General features: G+C 48.2%; 1 protein-coding gene across 1 annotated transcript in view; it reads right to left on the bottom strand.

Moving 5' to 3' along the window:
* Positions 1-1,064, bottom strand: part of UMOD (uromodulin) — a 21,164-nt gene that overhangs the window by 11,879 nt on the left and 8,221 nt on the right. The window contains exon 4 of the mRNA XM_019507693.1: positions 280-488. Coding sequence (XP_019363238.1) covers positions 280-488 — 209 coding nt within the window. The remainder of the gene's footprint in view (positions 1-279; positions 489-1,064) is intronic.

The raw sequence follows: 1,064 nt of genomic DNA, 5'->3' as shown, positions 1-1,064 counted from the left end.
AGCTGGACACCAAGCAAGGGTGGTAAGTGGCAGAGTGGCGATAGCACAGCGTCTGTGCGGCTCTGCTCTTGCCCTACCCCATCCCTGCTCCTGTGAGGTAGCAGCGCAGGGTGGTGGTACTCAATCCCTGCCCACCCCCACACACTCCCTGGGACCTTTCAAAGTACCCCCAGGGGTATGCGTACCCCCAGTTGACAAACCCTGCTGTAGTGTGTTTCTGTCTTTTTTATAAGAGGCATACTATACATTATGGAGAAGAGACATCCAAAAGAGGCCTACCGTTAGTAGTGTTCCACACTTTCCAGCCTGCGTTGGAGTCACCACTGACACCAAACTTCTATTGTTATGTTCCTCAAAGCCAGCACACTTGTCATCTTTCAAGTACATGATTATTTCTTGGAATCCAGCGTTTTCCAGTTGGCACTTACTAAGTGACACCTTGATTTGACTTGTACCACAATCTAGCTCAGGTTGCAAACTTCTGATATCTTAAAACACATTAAAAGGATTAGATGTTGCTTGGTATTATCAAGGAAAACTCTTGCTTTGCATATCAGTGATTACCTTGTAATCCATGATTAGTATCGAGGGAGTGAATTGGATCTGTGTTGGTCCCTCACTCTTATACTCTGTAGGGTTTGCTCTGTCATTTCCACCTTATTGATAACTTTAGTGAGTTTTTTTAATAACAAACTGAAATGTTTTGTCGAAGACTGAGTGCAGTAGAATGGGAAGTAAACTGAGTATCTGTGGGTGTGTCTACACATGCATATTAATGTGATGCAATAAACTCTGGTGCTTATCACACTGGAGTTTATTGCTCCTGGGCATGCATTTACATTTGGACCCAGGAGTACAGCAGGTTGAGTCGGCAGCTCCAGTTGGCAGGGGGCCTGGGGGATCAGCCTGCCAGCCCAGGACTGCTCCCCCCCCAGCTCAACATGCTGCAGAGGGGCTGGCTGGAGCACGAGGGCACTTCAGCAGGGGGCTAGCCAGCAGGCATCCTCCACATTGAAACACCTCATGCCCCAACCAGCTGGGGCAGCATCTACACATGCGCTGTT

Source organism: Gavialis gangeticus, unplaced genomic scaffold, assembly GCF_001723915.1.
Source record: "Gavialis gangeticus isolate Ggan-Ray unplaced genomic scaffold, GavGan_comp1, whole genome shotgun sequence".
NCBI classification, from domain to species: domain Eukaryota; kingdom Metazoa; phylum Chordata; order Crocodylia; family Gavialidae; genus Gavialis; species Gavialis gangeticus.
The sequence above is the reverse complement of the archived record's forward strand: the minus strand, read 5'-3'. Positions and strand labels throughout refer to the sequence as shown.